The sequence below is a fragment of the Penicillium expansum genome, assembly GCF_000769745.1.
Source record: "Penicillium expansum strain MD-8 chromosome Unknown contig58, whole genome shotgun sequence".
In the NCBI taxonomy this organism is placed as follows: Eukaryota; Fungi; Ascomycota; class Eurotiomycetes; order Eurotiales; family Aspergillaceae; genus Penicillium; species Penicillium expansum.
The window spans coordinates 149,655-165,738 of NW_015971292.1; the positions used below are offsets into that span (position 1 = coordinate 149,655).

The 16,084-nt window shown below is 45.5% G+C and overlaps 5 protein-coding genes across 5 annotated transcripts; 4 read left to right on the forward strand and 1 right to left on the reverse strand.

Annotated features, from left to right (window-relative positions):
* Positions 1–1,399: 1,399 nt before the first annotated feature.
* PEX2_021730 (Chondroitin AC/alginate lyase) lies at positions 1,400–5,174 on the forward strand (the record flags this gene model as incomplete). The annotated part of the gene is made up of 4 exons (XM_016739448.1): positions 1,400–2,280; positions 2,334–2,877; positions 3,597–4,217; positions 4,272–5,174. 4 exons carry the CDS (start codon positions 1,400–1,402, stop codon positions 5,172–5,174), a joined length of 2,949 nt encoding a protein of 982 aa, XP_016599358.1.
* A 609-nt stretch (positions 5,175–5,783) lies between these two features.
* Positions 5,784–6,314, reverse strand: PEX2_021740 (uncharacterized protein; the record flags this gene model as incomplete). Its single annotated transcript, XM_016739449.1, has 1 exon — positions 5,784–6,314. One exon carries the CDS (start codon positions 6,312–6,314, stop codon positions 5,784–5,786), a length of 531 nt encoding a protein of 176 aa, XP_016599359.1.
* Positions 6,315–11,360: 5,046 nt separating this feature from the next.
* On the forward strand, positions 11,361–11,668 carry PEX2_021750 (uncharacterized protein; the record flags this gene model as incomplete). Its single annotated transcript, XM_016739450.1, has 2 exons — positions 11,361–11,481; positions 11,559–11,668. 2 exons carry the CDS (start codon positions 11,361–11,363, stop codon positions 11,666–11,668), a joined length of 231 nt encoding a protein of 76 aa, XP_016599360.1.
* Positions 11,669–13,038: 1,370 nt separating this feature from the next.
* Positions 13,039–13,266, forward strand: PEX2_021760 (uncharacterized protein; the record flags this gene model as incomplete). The annotated part of the gene is made up of 1 exon (XM_016739451.1): positions 13,039–13,266. One exon carries the CDS (start codon positions 13,039–13,041, stop codon positions 13,264–13,266), a length of 228 nt encoding a protein of 75 aa, XP_016599361.1.
* Positions 13,267–14,015: 749 nt separating this feature from the next.
* On the forward strand, positions 14,016–15,701 carry hat1 (histone acetyltransferase catalytic subunit HAT1; the record flags this gene model as incomplete). The annotated part of the gene is made up of 4 exons (XM_016739452.1): positions 14,016–14,034; positions 14,098–14,373; positions 14,431–14,695; positions 14,750–15,701. The coding sequence occupies 4 exons, from the start codon at positions 14,016–14,018 to the stop codon at positions 15,699–15,701; spliced, it is 1,512 nt and encodes a 503-aa protein (XP_016599362.1).
* Positions 15,702–16,084: the final 383 nt, after the last annotated feature.

Here is a 16,084-nt window from a genome sequence, read left to right on the forward strand (position 1 = left end):
ATATGACATACCCCAATATACTCAGACACAACATCAATGCCTTCCTACGATTCTAGGGTCACCACGCTGTGCGTAGCACCTTCAGTGGGGGGGATGTTTGATCTAGACACTCACGTCCAGGATGACAAGAAGTGAGGTTTCTTATAGACTTATACAGTAAACCCGGATATAACGACACCGGATATAACGATAACCCGGCTATAACGATCAAAATCCGGTGCTTGAATCGATCCGCCATACAAGAATAGGCGGCCGCTTATGCGGCCGTATCATGTCTTTTTCTGTTTTTGGCATAACAGCTAGAAGAATCAGAAGAATTAGCCGCAAATATACAAGATCGGCGGTAAAACAGCTCAAAATGTGCAACCCAACTTTGCCATATATAATCAGGGAAATGTAGCTATCAATACAATATCAATGGTACCTTAGCCAGAGATCGTTATGTTATTGTAAAGGCAATTGACTTTGGGTGGTGGTCTCCGCGAAGTAACACATAGCAAGCAACGGACCTTAGCAACTTAGCCTGGGATATCAAAAGTGGCGCAGCTCTTGGACACAGCTCATAAACTTCCGCACTCTTTTACTCTCCGGGGGCAGCTGCCATATGGATTATAGCCGTTAGCGCGTATGTTAGAGAAACAGAACGGCCCCAAACGATGCCTCTGGAAGCTGCCCGGGAGAATTAACGTTGAGTGGTAGACAAGATCCGTAGTCATACATAGAAAAGTCCTCTATACGGTTTACGTCTTTTTTTTTTACCGCCTTTGCATATTGTAGAGCGTCTTCCTTCTACCGCTAATAATCATCTTAAAACACCGAGAAGGGGGGGTGGGGGGCATCTACAACATGTAAAAAGACACCTAAAAATATGTCCCAAAAGAACATCCAAAAAGACATTGGTATTATCTTACATATAGAATCCCTTATATTGAGCCAGATCTATCAGATTGTTCAAGTCGTATGTCGTTGAGGATAAGAGTTCTTGTCATAATACATTTATGTAGGAGATACTGTTCGGAAAATCTTCGGTGTTTCTTGTCACCCACGAATTTCCTCCTGGGGTGAATATAAACCTCATTTCTAATGTCAGCACGACTACTTGATCAACAGATACCTGAGATCGTGCCCCATTACAATTCTAGAAGGAGCTTCAACAATTCGTTTTTCTTAGTAAGACAAATTGTTCGAAAATCTAGTTATCCAAGTCAGGGCATAACTGAAACACAAGTTGTTTTAGATTAAGAACGGAATAGTTTCATATGTTGTAGATCTCGAATTTATCTCCTTTTTAACCAGAGAAACAACGATCTTGCATTGATATCGCTTGTTTTCAGTTTTACCCTTGTTCTTCCTTTCTCTTGCCATATTTGTATTCATTCATGTTACCGTTCTCTTTACAATGGTCGCCTTCCTTTCTTTTCTTGTCCCCTTTCTCCCCCTTGTAGCAAGTTTTGTGCACCCTGGCCTCCTTGTCTCTGATAGCGATATCTCTCGTACCCAGAAAAGGATCAAGGCCAACCAGGATCCATGGACTACATCTTGGGATACTCTGACCAGTCTCTCATTCTCTGACGCCAAATATACTCCTTCCCCAGTTAGCGTTGTCTATCGGGGTACCTGGGATGGCCATGAAGCGAACGCACAGCTCCTCTGGCATGACGTCGCGGCAGCATTCAATCTAGGCCTACGCTGGAAAATATCCCGAAACACAAGCTTCGCCGATGCTGCTAGCAATATCCTGCATGCATGGGCGACCACTCTCACTGCAATCGACGGTGGTGATGACAAGTACCTCACAGCTGGCCTGCAAGGGTACGAACTCGCGAACGCAGCTGAACTCCTTCGTGACTATCAACCCTTCGTGGATGATGTCCTCCCAGCTGTCATAGAAATGGCCAATAATATCTTCATCCCGATGCACTACAGATGGCTGAACCATGAAGAGCCCTCGGAGCATAATATTCTTCATTTCTTCGCGAACTGGGAGTTGTGCAATGTCGCTTCGGCGATGGCAATGGGTGTCCTAACCGACAACCAAACAGTGTGGGATTTTGCCGTGGATTACTTCAAACACGGGGATGGAACAGGCGCAATCAACAACGCCATCGTCAGTATCGTTCAAGAGCCTGGTACTGGGGCTTTACTCGGCCAAGGCCAAGAATCCGGTCGTGATCAGGGCCATTCAGCATTAGACATACAACTTCTCGGTGTTATTGGACAGCAGGCCTGGAACCAGGGAGAGGATTTGTTTGCTTATAATGATAGCCGGATACTCCGTGGGTAAGTACCATCCAATTATTCCCGGCTTACCAATTACTCATGTAACCCCCTAGGACGGAGTACTTCGCGCGATACAACCTTGGAAACGACGTTCCCTTCGTCGACTACACGAACGGTATAGTCAGCCACACAGAGATCAGCAGTGCCTCTCGTGGAGCCATTAGACCTACCTGGGAGCTTCTGTACAACCATTATGTCATGTTGAAGCGAGCAGACGCACCTTGGACCACTCTTTACCTCAACAAAACCCTTGACTATTACGGCGGCGCAGAGGGTGGTGCGGGCTCCTGGGGAGAAGGGTCTGGCCACTATGATGGGCTGGGTTGGGGATCATTGCTTTATCACATGGATGAGTCTGATGCGGTGGCTGCATTCTCGTCCAAATCTGCTTCACTTACGGCAAATCCCACACCAAGGGTGTCCACTACATTGAACTGGGCTCTTAGCGCAACGACTACGACTTCTAGCGTATCCGGCCAGAATGCGCTTGTTTCGCACTCAACCACCACAATCTCTGCTACTATCTCTACTGCGTTGAACACTGAAACATCTGCATCATCGGGTATTGCAAGTAACAGTGGGGCCTCCCAATCTTCTGTGAGCAGTACAAGTTCAGTCATTATATCGACAGCTTCGCCCACTGCACCAGTTGATACGTCGCAGGAAGCTCATCGCCATAATCATCACAATCACCATCATCATCACGTGGAGAGTCAAGCAGTCGGTGCTTGCCATGTATAATACGTCTTCGCCTAGATGCCCCACGAGGGTTTCTTCAACCGCTGACACTACCCGAAATCTTCTTGCTATGTGCATTTATTAGTTTAACCGGTCAACCCCTAATTTTATGTACATAATTTTTTTCATATACTTATCGACCTGGTCTGTTAGTGTCGTATTTGTTAAACCAATCCCACTTGGGGGTCTTCCAAGGAGAGCTCTCGAGAACCACCCGCAACTACTCTGTACTTAAGCATCCAGATATAACTGTAAAGTCCGGAATAAAATAATCAAAGGGAATGAATAAATCGGATGTTTATGTATATGTTAGACCGAATGATGAAACAGATACCCCATTAGGAAAGGCCGATGCCAAGCTGCCGAAGTGGAGAGCCTAAGCCCCCAGTCATCGGCCCATCTCCAATTCTCACGAATTCTTTGCCTATTTAGAACTGAATATGATACACCCGCATCTACTCAGAAACAATGCCTTTTTACGGTCGCCCCAGTAAAGCTTGCTGCAGCTGTCGGGAAAGACGAATAAAGGCAAGTGGCGTGGCCTAACACCAGACCAGTAATAAACTGACATGGTTTAGTGTGATCGGCTTGAGCCTGTGTGTTCCCAATGCAAAAGAGCGGGCAAGCCATGTGGCGGTTATCGGGACGTGCCGTCTTTTATGTTCCGTGACGAGAATGACAAGGCGGCTCGACGAAGTGCAGAAGCAAAAGCCAAAACCGAGGCCCGTCGAAAATTGGAGGATATTGCAGCTCTAGAATCCGATATATCGGCCCCCGGTTTGCGATCCGATCGTTCGCCGTCAGATAAACTAGTCTGCAGGGGCAGGGGCCAATTGATCCTGACTCCTCTCAGAATTACTGCCCCGCTATCCATCCCATTGGAGGATCAGGGGTTAAGGTTCTTTGTCAACCATTTTGTGACAAGGATGGCCACCGGAAAAGATCGCTCTCTACATGTAGGTACTGTGCAGCCGTCTCCTCATCTTGGAGCAGTCGCTCTCGATCAGTCGAGTCGAGATGCTGTTATCTCGGTGGGCCTTGCTGCCCTGTCCAATGTCAATGATGACAGAGCACTGCGGATATTGTCTCGGGAAAAACATGCCATGGTCATCCAGGCCGTGCGAGAAGTAGTGGAGAACCCCGCTCAGGCCAATCCCGATCGAACTTTCCACATGATCGTAATGCTAGGTCTATACGAGGTGCGTTATTCAAATTGAAGATTTTTAATAATTCCAACAAACTGACCCGCGCAGATGGTCAGCTGTACCCCAAGCCAGCTCGACTCTTGGATAGTGCATCTGGATGGTGCGGCCGCCTTACTTAAACAATCCATCTTTCGGCGATCACTCGCGAACTTGGACCTCCGGGCCCACTTACAATTCTACTTTGTTTCAATTGTCAGATATTTCTCTAAGAGGGTTGTCTCCCCGGATCTACTGAACTGGTCTCCTGATCTCATACCCTCTGCCCCACCAGAGATCTTACCGGGTGCCGAGATCGTTGACATACTAGTAAGATTTGCGATGTTCGATGCATATGTGCATCATCAAAAGCCCGATGCCAGAGTAGTAGTGGAGTCAGCACTATTGTTTGAAGATGAACTCCACGACTGGGAAACCCACCTCCCAATAGACTGGTCATTTACTGTGAAAGAATCCAATACATGCGAATACACTTTCCATAGGCAGTATCATATCTACAAAGATATGTGGGTTTCGAGAATTTTCAACCACTACCGCTGGGCACGACTGCTGGTTAACGAGACCATCGTATCCCATATTTCAAAAATGACACGACCCACGGCAAATGATGTCATTCAACGGCAGCAATCATTGGACATTATTTCTTGCATGGCAGTTGACATATGCGCCGGATCTGCAAGCCAGGAAGGTCTCTCCGCACAAGGAGTTGCTGAAGACCCATCACATATACCACTGTTGAATGGTACCTTCATGCTGCTTTTCCCGTTAGGAGTGGCCGGAGGCGCGGCGGGAACCCCCGATGAAGTTCATGATTGGGTTGTTGAAACACTTGAGCGGATAGCATGTACTATGGGGATCCGGCGAGCTTTACAAATGATACCTCAACTCAAAAAATCAGTTGCGAAGTGGAAACTAGATCAGAAGCTGTGGAACAGCATGCATGGATATAAATAGAATTTAGACATAATGACAGCCTTCATACCTCATTCCGGGTATTATTCTTTTATAGTTAGCCGCACCAAGGTTTGTTCGGAGATGTTTTGGCAAACTGGCAGGTTCCAAGGTTCTTTCCGTATATTACTACCCGAGTACTCGCAGCTTCCTCAATTGTAACACAGTAAAACCGGGGTATAGTGAAATAAAGAAAACACATGTAAACAGGTTTTCGTAGCAATTAATTTATATATATATCTTGTTTACATACAAATTTATGCTCTAAAAAGTTACTCCCAACTGCTCTTACCTTTTATCTTGGCTAGAGAGTGCCCCTTCTATTTATGGTCTGCACCTTCTGTATTTTAGACTTTGAGACTTTTTATGATTTCAATCGTACACCTATAAGAGAGAGGGAGGAAGATCAAACAAGATGCGGAACAAGGTCATCCGCCTGAGGCAGGAACTATCTTGACACATATTTATATCTAAAGCGCCATTTTCCTGATGCATCTCAGGCCAAAGTTCTTGACATTCTATTTTAGCACCAGTTGGGTGCTCATGCCACAATTTAGAAATGGGGTTGATGAAATGCATATTTCCCAGGGAACCGTAGACCAAATCAAGTATTCAAGAGCAAACTAATTTGACACTTTCAAACCAATCACCATGATCACCGCCCAACATGCCTGCACCAGCTGCAGCCACACAGTATGGAGCAGTGATATCGCCAATTTCTCTCTGAGTTCCAGTGCAGTTTGCGCTCTTATATGCAATAGGTACACAATTGATGGCCAGCCTTGTCACCCACATTGTATCGCTGGTAGTGACAGTGACACATTGACCTGGGATAGACGTTTGCCCTGTGATCAGCTCTATAGGAGCCTTCTCGCACGCTGGACCGAGTGTGCTATTGCTTGTAATAGCGTAGATCGTGCTATTAAAGGTACGGTCCAAGTCCGTGATAGTTCGGGAGAACTGAAATGCTTTGAGCTCATTCGCTTTGTGGAGCGAGACCGCACCGACAATGAGACCGGCGATTGCGCAGATAGAGGAGCAGATGAGGTACGCGTTGAAGAACGAATTCTGGTTCAAGGATGACTTGGGGTATTTGGGGGGATGGAATGAGGCGTCTCCCTCCATGACCATAGGCTCAACCATGATTAGACAGCGTAAGGTTTGGTAGGAAATTAAGGATGCAACAGAAAGCGCAAAAATTTGGAAGGTGAATGTTCAAAATAAAGCAAGGAGACAGAGGTTGAAGAGAAAGGCTTGGAAAAACTAGGGGAAAGCAGCCTACCAAGCTATAGAAGAGCCAGCAAATGACTGAAGGTAGAGACGACCGACTCATCCTTAGCCCCATACATTACCCTTGTCCAAGAAGGGTATAGATAACGAAAGTCCCTGGAAATTAAAATTACGGGGCCCCATTTGACCGATAGAGGAATCGGGCACACATCCATGACTTACACCCTGGTTATGTACATGGTATACCAGGCAACTGCTCAGTGTTCTGTTTCTTGATCTCATGCTCCAATGAAAAGGGCCATCAAAATAAGCCTTTGACGTAGTATCTCAATTTGAAAACTCTCAAGCAACCTTGACTGCATGTGACTGCGCGATACAAAGTATATTGGCTTACAGGAGGCTAACGCTGCGGCCCCGGGGGCGGGGCGACCCTAGTCATCTTGGAGGCCAAGCCGTGGGTGCCCCAGGTGGGCACGCGGCACCGACGGCAAATCCGTTGCTTGGCCCCCTTAGTTTCCATAACTCTAGGCCTAATATAGCGGTTTCGGGTGATCCCTACAACATAGGGCAAGTCGGGTGCTATAAGTATGTTAAACTGTACGCTCAAAAATGGCACCAACGCTTTCAAGTGAGCAAAAGACTGCTACGGTCAGCTAGTCTATATATAGTAGTTTTTATAGGTTTGAAATATATAGTACATGGATCATTGTAGTATCTCTACGGTATTGCATGATGTAGTGAAAGAGGGGTCCGTGTATTGTCAACTAGAAACTCCTTGTGGGGGCGGCTGAACAAATGAGATTTCTCAATCTACTAACCGAATAAGACGGATTTGTGAGAGCTTCTCAGCGCCACGCGAGCCCTACCTAGTTGGTCTCGAATATCGCTAAGCCATAACACCCAACCATACCTAGGTCAAGAACCACCTTCATAGCAGCTTTGTTGATACAGATCGACTAGTTACTGAGTCCAATTATTGGTTATTTCTGTGCAATAATTACTTTAAGCCCTTGGACATCAAAACATCTAAAGAGAGTCCAACCAGACCATTTTTTCTCTGAGACTTTTTGTAATATCTTCCTATGTTACATTGAGTAAGAGCAGAGTTAGGATTTGTAGGCACATCCCTGTCTAGCTGAAATGAGGAGGTAGAGAACGAGCCATATTGGTATGGCAAAGAATTGATATGGATCGTCATTAATGCTTGCATTGTGTAAATATCCTACTATAACATAGTCAACTAGTACCCTAAGTCTAATCCCGGATATTATTAGAAGTAGTTGAGCCTTTGCATTCGCATAGAAAGTCAAGTATACATGATAAAGCTCAAGGATAAAAACCTATCGTAAGTATTCGATGTTCCCAAACTTCCTCGTTCACTCAGCAGTACACATAGTTGGGACAAAAGTAAGTAATCATATTCCTCCGTAACTCCTATCTCTTAGTTCTTCCGGCACTATTTGCAGTACATCAGCCACTATAGACGTCCCGTAGAGTAAATCACTTACATAACCCCAGCATCCTGGGCAGTCAGTAGTGCAGTCAAGTAGGGGACAGCAGTCAAGCCCAATAGACGGGTTGCAGCGCAGTCCAGGCCTATCCTGGCAGCTAATAACAGGTGTATTGTCATAGATAGGACCACACGACTCCTCAGAGTATCTAGCACTGAGAACTAAACCTGCAAATGGAAGCACTGCGACGAATCTCATACTGAGTTGGTTAACCAATATAATAAAAAAAGCGATTTATCAATGGTATTTGCTTTGCAAGCATGGATTGCAACTAAGAAATTTGGTTTCTAGCTGGGAAATAGCATCTTCTTTATATGTTTTCAATGCGGTGTAATTACGTATGTTACTAAGTTATGTCTGGAATGAGCTCATTATCTATATACATCTATGACTCTTTATGTTGTTTGTTGGTTCTAGGCATCTGGTATATGACTTCACTTTGTACCATTGTGTCGTCCGCTTGACATAGTGCTTTAATGGAAAGAACACAATGTTACTGTCCCTACATAGCACATACATTCGTGCCCCAGTAAGCTAGATGATAATAGCTTAGCGCTATATCCGGAAGCAATCGGCAGAGGACAATCTATCTATTTAAGAACCATGGGAGTCTTCTGCCAGCTGATGCCGAACGAATATGTATTTTGGCCGCTCTAGGAGCGGTTTGGCTCTCGATAGAACCGCCGCATTCGGAAAAATTTCCACTTCCATGGATATATCGCTCTAAAGCCCCGGTAAGGAATCGCGATCGGACATAGTTGCTCAATACTTAAACACAAGAATCTCATTGATTCCATAGCCGTATTCCACCATTGGTCGGAAATATTAGCACAAAACCCTACCAGAGATTAATCAACTCAGGTTCAACTTAAAAAGTCCTCCTGCTGACATGAACCAAGTTCGGACGACGACGGCGATAAATGAGTGCTGTCCCGGTTGTTAGAACAAATCTAAGCGTAACTTTCGGAACGGCCCCATGCCTCGACCATGGAATCTCCAAGTACAGCGTGCCAACAAGCCTCTATGATCGGACAACACTATATATCGAGCAACTCGCCGATTGCGGTAATATGTTTGACTATATGATGCCGTGGCGCTTTCCCAACCACGAAAGTGCTTGGCCTAGGCGACTCTTTCTCCAAGGTAGGTGTCAAGTGCCTGTTTTTGACTCCATGCCGGTCTCAAAAGGTCTATCTAGATACTTCAGTACTTGTCATGCAAATATCAGCTAGACTTGCGAGTTCTGCTATCTTCTTGCTATGCCATATCACCTAGACTGCGACATCGCCCATGGACGGGCGGGTGGGCATTCCAAGGTTGCCGACGGGCCTTACGTAAGCGGGAAATGGGCCCTACCCTTTGGGCCTTTTTAGTAAGTAAAATTAGCGTAACACGTGGTTTTTATTAACAGATTTCAAAATATTTCAACTAAATTTATATTTTTTACATATTTACAATCATAATTCCGGATTTTTAGTAAGATATATATAAATATATATAGTATAATTTACTATATATCTGATTTTTATATATATTTAAGATAACTCTATATAACGGTAGGTATAGTGGGTATGCCCGCGATAGGTATACCCGTAGGCGGTAGGCGTTATAGACAGGCACTCGAAAATCCAAATAGCCCACCGCCCACTGTGGACGGGCGATGTCGCAGTCTAATCTCACCTAGCTCGAATATAAATGATAGAAATATAAATCCTAATCTCCGTTATTTTCAAGGCGTTAACAAGATATTTCAATATAGGACGTCTGTACTTGATCCTTTCTCCGCTTGAATCCAAGATGCCTTTCAAAATGTCAGAGTCGTCTGTACACCAAAATAAAACCAAACAAAGTTACGAGATCTTTGAATCCGCAACCGCCGACTTGCGCAGGAAGTTGAGAACCCAGGAACGATCTTAAACTTCCCACAATCACCTTTTTAGCGTGGTGTTCAATGTCCTAGCTGTTGTGCAGTTGGCGGCTGGAGCAACAATCACCGCATTATGGCCCTTGGCTAACAAGCATATGTTGGCCATCACTATTCTAGGGGCTCTGAACACAGTTGTTGCCGGCATCCTTGCCCTAATGAAAGGACGTGGTCTACCACAGCGGCTTAGGAATGATATAGCGGAGATCAGCAAGGTGCTGACATTCATTGACAACACGGGTATTCGACTCAAATACAGCGATAACGATTACCCAAATAGTGAGGTTATGCGACTTATTGATGGAACGCTCGGCCGGTACATAACAATGTGCGAAATAATCGAGAGAAATCAGCCTGGTTCATATGCTAGCGGAAATATGTCTCAGAGCCAGGCAAATAATGAACCTCTCGAAAGAGCGGATAAGAAGATGTTAGCAAAGGACCGCCAACCGGATGAAGAGATGGGCCATGACCTTTGACGCCGATCATTTCATTACGGTCTCTTCTAACTGCCATTTCCATCCATAAAGTACATTTTCCCCTAAGCACAATTCAGTAATCTTACTGCCCCAGGTTTGTAACTCCTCACTCTCTGATCATATTCACAAGTTGAACTTCCATATGCGGGAGCCACATGTATTGAATATACGTTGAGGTCGTTAAGTATAAGTATTCCAGTCGGAGACCTGTAATGTATTACAGATAGTTGATCTTAAGCGGAAAATAGTGGCGTAATAGCCTAACTGCTGTAGCTTAACCATAACCTATCACCATTTTGAGTACTTTACATGATAGGAGCTCGGATGATCACTCATGGCGCTGGCGTGAGACACTCATATGTTGGCTATCTTTGCTTAGACTCGATTTTCGTAGATTCAATCTAGATCAGAAGCAACCATGGCACTCGGTCATCATGGGGATACAAAGCAAAGCGGAAAACTCACCCGCCAATCTAGAACAGACTCGCTATAATCAATGCCTCACATATGAGCGCAAGACTGCTGTCAATTGCGATGATGAGGCCATGTAACTGATTTGTAGCAGCAATAAGTCGGTGATGCGGGGGTATTACATAGTTGTCCTTTGGCTTGGAAAGTATGGACGTAGCAGTAATGATGCACTTTCAATACATTGCATATTGTAGAAACAGCTGTCTAGTCTGGGAAATGGCCAATGAAGTTCACTAGTATATCCCGGGGCTCCGCATTTGGTCGGACCGCGGTTCTAACCCGCGAACGTAGTTGAACCTCTAAGTGGCGGTCATGAGACGTAGTTGTTTGATAGCAATAATCAGGATCTAATGTAGAGAATTATACGTAGTGCTTGATGTCAGACTTACGCAAGGGTAGGTCTGGACTCTGGTGATATCAATTGTAAATGTAGCTTGGGGGGGATTTGCCCTTGGATAGATGGTAGGTGGTGGCTATAAAAGACACTTCTTTCTCATACATGACTAGATTTGGGACACTTAGCCCTCCAGCAACAAAGGTTTCTGAGACTTTAAACTGAAAGCAGTCTGTCACAATGAAACTCACTCCACTTGTTCTAAGCTTGACCGCCACCACTGCTCTTGCGGGTAGCACCTGGTGTAACCGTGGCCAGTATTATTGTGGCTGGCTTCTCAACCAATCTGCAAACCCCCCTAGTACGGTAGCCCTTCTGGCTGGAAAAATATTTACAGTTGTTGGAGAACTATATATATCAGCTGCTAACCTATTATAGCCTATCAAGCCAATTCAATCTATTTATGCGACAACCCCGGTGGCGATCAAAGTTTCGTTAAGGGTTGCCCAAGTGGATGTTCTGGCTACCCAGCTCAATGCCAGTGTTGATCTATTCTCCCGCAAGGACATTGGCCCAACTGCACTACTTGTGAGTTTTTGTTGGAATCAACTAGGATGTGCTGTAATATAGGGTTTACTACTTCCCAGGCTGATCTATTGAAGAAAAGTTTGTTTAATACTTCTGACTTCTGGCAATCTGAACTTGACCTGGTCGCTGTCTGCTTCGTTAGCTGTGTGGGAGGGATCGGATTTAATAATGTCTGCGACTTTTGCCATAGTATAGGTTTTCACTAATCTGAAGATGTTCCTTTTACTGTCATGCAAACGCAAAGGCTGCTGCAAATTATAGCAACATCGTATTCGAAGCAAGTCAATTTCTTAACAAAAGTGCTGTGGTGCGAACCATATATGGACTCGAAGCAAGAGTCATCCAGCTATCGTATTCCTAAGCCTATAGTAAAGACGCGCTAAGGCGTAAACAGGGCATATCCATGTAGTATAGAGGCAACTGTAGCACTATATAAGGATGTCAATCCGCGAGGGGGTCCTTAGAGCTAGGGTGAAAGATCAATGTTTTCGCGAGGCAATAATAGGTGTGCCCCTAGCAAAACAATCAATGCAAAGAAACTTCGCCTGGTTTCATATCTCTATAAAGATACCAACGGAAGAGACCTACTCTATACATATGAGTGATTCCGATGAAATAGGAGAAGACCCCGACGTGTCCAACAGGCCTGAACTTGACGTCGATGAATTTGGATCCGACTGGTTTATTTTCCGTATCAAACTTTAGCGAGCTCTTGGCTATGACAGCAAACATCTGATACATGACGGGATCAACCATATGTTGCGGACTAGTAAGGAAATTGAGATCGTGGGCTGGCCAGTAATAGATTCAAATACGTTCTGTGATCCAGCGACACATTCTGCCCGGGCTGAAAGCTATCAAAAATCCATGCATCAGCTAAGCCCCATTTCATGTCCGCAGGCATCACCTAATTTTTAATGGGATATTTATTGAGTTGCGCAAACCGAGCAAAACATCCATAATAGCATGCCGTAGTCACTATCTTGTGAAAATCCTCATTAGAAAATTGGGTAAGTGACACCCCCAAGTTCGACGGACTTCCTTTCACAATTTTTACTGCATCCGATCTTTGCACCATCTCACCTTTCACTGCCATCCTCATTCAGTGGTTTACCTGTCATACAAGATGCCTAGAACCAGGATCTCTGAAACAAACAAGATCGCCTGGTCTTTACGGGGAAAAAAAAATGAACCTCCTTTCCTGGTTGCATCGGCACCGAAGGACGTCTTGGAAGAAAGATCCAGGGCATACCTCAGGCAGTTCGGCGTGAAACGAACGGGCGAGGTATTGAGGTGTAAACAAAACTACCTGTTACGGGAATATCGCTCCATGCAGGAAAGTCTATCTGAGACCACCAGCTCGGGGCAGTTATGTTACGAGTCCAACGCGAAGAAGCTCGGGGGTCCTACTTGCCGTCGCTTCCAATCTATACACCTAAAGGCTCCCGCACAAAAACTCGATTTGATCCACGCGTTAGAGCAGCTGGCCGTTTCAGAACGCTGCCAACTGACAAATGACTCGGATAGCGCACGAGAGAGACTACCAGGTAAGACATAGCGGCAGCCTTGGCGATGGGCCAGGAGGGCTAATGATTCAATAGGTTATACGATCCGACTGCCACACACTCTGAGAATAGATACGACCTAAATAGTTGACTATTAGGAATTCCATACATTGCCCGACAGCCAGATTTCTATCCAATTTTTAGTCACCCAACGAAAGCTTGTATAATATTATCTACATTATAATACATAGGACTTTACAGAGACCTCGGCCTTACCACAAGTAGAGCCACACGCATGTACTCACCTCGACCACTCATTCGGTCCGTTTAAGAAGAGTAGATTGGGAGGCTATTACTACTAGCAAGACCAGGGTCATATGGATCAATATATATGACCAGAGCGTGTATAATAATGCTACAGAGCCAGATATTTTCATCGAAGTAACGTTGACGTGAGACCAAGGTGAATTGCTTCACTCTCCCAGTTTCCGAGTTTTTAAGCTGTATGGAGCGCGTTGCTCGTTGGTTGCAAAGAGTTCTAAATCAGAGGCGTCTAAAATTTGGGCGTAAAGCCGTCGAATATAGAGCTTTTATCCTTGCACAATCTCTCATTGAGGTTTTGAATCCTTGGTGACTAGATCTAGTTACTGTTGCAGGTAAATGATTACGGGCCCCGGGGCCATATATCCAGATTAGGTAATACTGATGCGCGCCTGGGCCGGGGCGCGTATTCGCGTCTCTCTTAAGACCTCAAACCTTCCATAGTCTAATTTGGCATTCAAACTTCACATATCCTGCCAAAATGGCGAGCGAAGCTGGATGTAAGTTCATAGTCCCCCGCTATCAAATGCCGCAAGATATCAGCTGATTAATATTCACATTAGGGTCTTGTGACGCCAACGATGCGGTCCATGTTACTGTCATTCAACCCGGCGAGAAGAAGCCGAAAACTCTTTCGACATTCCACCCCCAATTTACCTATCCTATCTTTGGCGACGATGAACAAATCTTCGGCTACAAAGGCTTAATTATCCGCTTGCGCTTTGCGGCCCATGATTTACGCCCTCATGTTCACATTTCCTACGACGAGAAGTTCAAGTCGGTCGGTGACACAGCTGCTGTGGATCTTCTCGATACCTTGAAACCTTTTGTCCAGCAAGGTAAATCCAAGCTTTGCGACAAAATTTGCGATATAAGCTAACCACGATTTTGCGCAGAGGCATTCACCAATCTCCAAGAGTATGAGAAAGCTGTTCAAAACGACCCAGACGCGAAAGATTTCAAGCCCCCGGGCGAATTCGTCATCAGCTACGAGGTTGATGACAGAAAATATGAGGTCTGGGCTGGATCACTTGCAGACGCGGAAGTGCGGAAAATTCTAGATCGTATGCAGGTTCTCGTGTCCCTCTTCATAGAAGCGGGAACTCCCCTAGATACAGATGACCCGGAGTGGACGCTCGACCGATGGAGGGTATATTTCGTGTATGATTTTCTTGTTGTGTTATATCCGTGACCTGAAGCTAATCAAATTTACAGATATGAGAAGGTGACGCCTCCAACAGCAACAGCGTCATCATATTCGATCGTCGGATATGCCACAACGTACCGCTATTGGTATTACCAGCGTGATCAATCACAAAGCCCCACAGTCAAGAACAACGAGTTCCCGCCACCAGAGGTCAACATTTCCGAGCTTCCTGCACGGATCCGCATTGCCCAGTTCCTTATTCTCCCTTCACACCACCGCGCCGGCCACGGCACACACCTATATACCACAATCCACGCGGCCTGCATCGCAGACCCAACCATTCTAGAATTGACCATTGAAGACCCCAATGAACAGTTCGACGCGCTGCGGGACACAGCCGATTATTGTCTGCTGCGGCCGGAGTTCCTGAAGCACAATGTGACTCTCAACCCCGACCCCCTCGGAGCGTATTCTCAAAAGAAACGCCCTCGCAATGTGCCCACTTCCGCCCTCATCCCCACAAAACTTCTCCACGACATCCGAAAATCGTTCAAGATTGAACCTACGCAGTTTGCGCACGTTCTGGAGATGTACCTTCTCGGCCAGATCCCTCAGAGCCACCGCCTGGCCGGCGGCACAAACCTCGCTCGACTGTTGATCAAGAAGTTCAAGGCCGAAAATGAGGATGACCGACGCTACTACTGGTGGCGTATGCTAACCAAGCAACGTCTCTATAAAAAACACAAAGAACTTTTGAACGAGCTGGAGCTTCTAGACCGGGTGGAGAAACTCGATGCTACGGTTCAAAATGTGGAGGAAGGTTACGAGATCACATTGGATGCGCTCGAGGGGCGCTTGCCAGACAATGAATCTGATGAAGAGGCAGAGGCAAATGATCAGGCTAGCAAGGCTCCTACCGGTAGCCGAGACCGACGTGTCAAGCGCAAGCTCACGGTCATGGAGGATGATGAGGAGGAAGAGGAGGATGGGACAGAGCTAGCTAAGCGACCGAGGGTTTAAAATTCTTGCCGTGGCTAGCTCTCTTATGTACTATGTAATGCACACGAGAATGTTATTTTCGAAGCATTCAAAGATATTTTTATACGCCGTTCTCCCATTGGTGTGCAACTTGAAAAAGGCTCGATTCTAGTAGATACCCACTAATTTATGTTAACGAAAGCTCTCATACTAGTAAATCTATGAAGATTCTAATTGCAAATAGTAGACATAAATGAAGAATATATATAAAAGTTTTGTAAGAGTTCCTTGCATATAGCACCCAAGCCACAATTAGGCTCGGCACTTCCCTTTTTCCGGGATTCCTCATCGCATCTCTTGAAGCTTGAATCCGTTGCTACGCTCAACATCCCCAGACAAATTAACAGGCCCCTTCATTAGGGTTT